Source organism: Citrus clementina, unplaced genomic scaffold, assembly GCF_000493195.1.
Source record: "Citrus clementina cultivar Clemenules unplaced genomic scaffold, Citrus_clementina_v1.0 scaffold_6, whole genome shotgun sequence".
In the NCBI taxonomy this organism is placed as follows: Eukaryota; Viridiplantae; Streptophyta; class Magnoliopsida; order Sapindales; family Rutaceae; genus Citrus; species Citrus x clementina.
The window spans coordinates 23623203-23624239 of record NW_006262139.1 but is presented as its reverse complement, the minus strand read 5'-3'; the positions used below and the strand labels follow the sequence as shown (position 1 = coordinate 23624239).

At 33.9% G+C, this 1037-nt stretch overlaps 1 protein-coding gene across 1 annotated transcript; it reads right to left on the bottom strand.

Annotated features, from left to right (window-relative positions):
• Positions 1-19: 19 nt before the first annotated feature.
• On the bottom strand, positions 20-1031 carry LOC18038110. Its single transcript, XM_006430822.2, has one exon. It carries the CDS (start codon positions 999-1001, stop codon positions 663-665), a length of 339 nt encoding a protein of 112 aa, XP_006430885.2. The 5' UTR covers positions 1002-1031; the 3' UTR covers positions 20-662.
• Positions 1032-1037: the final 6 nt, after the last annotated feature.

The following is a 1037-nucleotide window of genomic DNA, read 5'->3' as shown; positions in this document are numbered from 1 at the left end:
TGTCTTGAAATCATTTTTTTTTTTTTTGTACTTCGATCTAAATCCATATGCACCAGAACTCTCACTTATTTGTCTTTCCATGCTGATCTAATGATCTTTCTTCTTTCCAGCACATTAAACATTGCTAGTTCATATCTTAACCCACACACAAGTACACATGGGCACACATGCACAAAAATGTATTCTTATTAATAGCTTATTCCATTAAAATACTTAATGTTTCTTTCTCTGTCAATTCAAACCCGATTGAACAATAACTTCATTTTATCTCTTTCTTCTAATCTGCTTCATGAGGTACTGTTTATTAATTTTTTATTTTTTATTTTCCCTTGAAACACCTTGATCTAACAGTTGAATTGCAGAAGGCCAGAAGTTGAAGGCGAAATATGATTGGTGACCCAACCAAAGATAGGTATGATATGGTTACTCAACTAAGTAAAACAGAAATGAAATACATGATTATTCATATGGCTGAGAAAACAGGAGACACTCTATTCCTGTGTGAATGTGTTCAAATTGATCTCAAATATGCAATGGAAGTATGAAATTACAAATATCTGATATGGAATACAATTCCATTCTTGAGAGAAAAATCCTAGAGAGAAACATTTTACCCTTTTGTAAACTCAAAGATTTTACAATCCTGCACAAATCAAATTGAACTACTTGAAGTGTTTTTTGTGAGCATCATTTTTATGCTTATGCTTACTACTATGATCAACACTTTTTTTCTCTTTTTCATTTGACTTCTTCCATGAAAACAATTTCTTAGTACCACTCTTACCATGCTTAGAACTTGCCGTGCTATGTCTACCTTCATCATTTGCACGTTTATGCTGATGACTTGGACCAGAGGAAGCATCTGAAGCCATTGAATCATCACTATCTTCCTTGTTAAATCCACCATGAATGCCATCATTGTAGTTACTCTTACGATCATTGCTGTAATCCTCTTCATTGTAGCATTCCATATCTTCTTGCACAGGAGAGTCAATGTACATTGTCCACCCAGATTCACTGCTGCTACATCCTTCTGT

Excerpts from the sequence above, each read along its gene's own strand:
- LOC18038110 (XM_006430822.2), bottom strand. The coding sequence starts at position 1,001 with ATGTACATTGACTCTCCTGTGCAAGAAGATATGGAATGCTACAATGAA.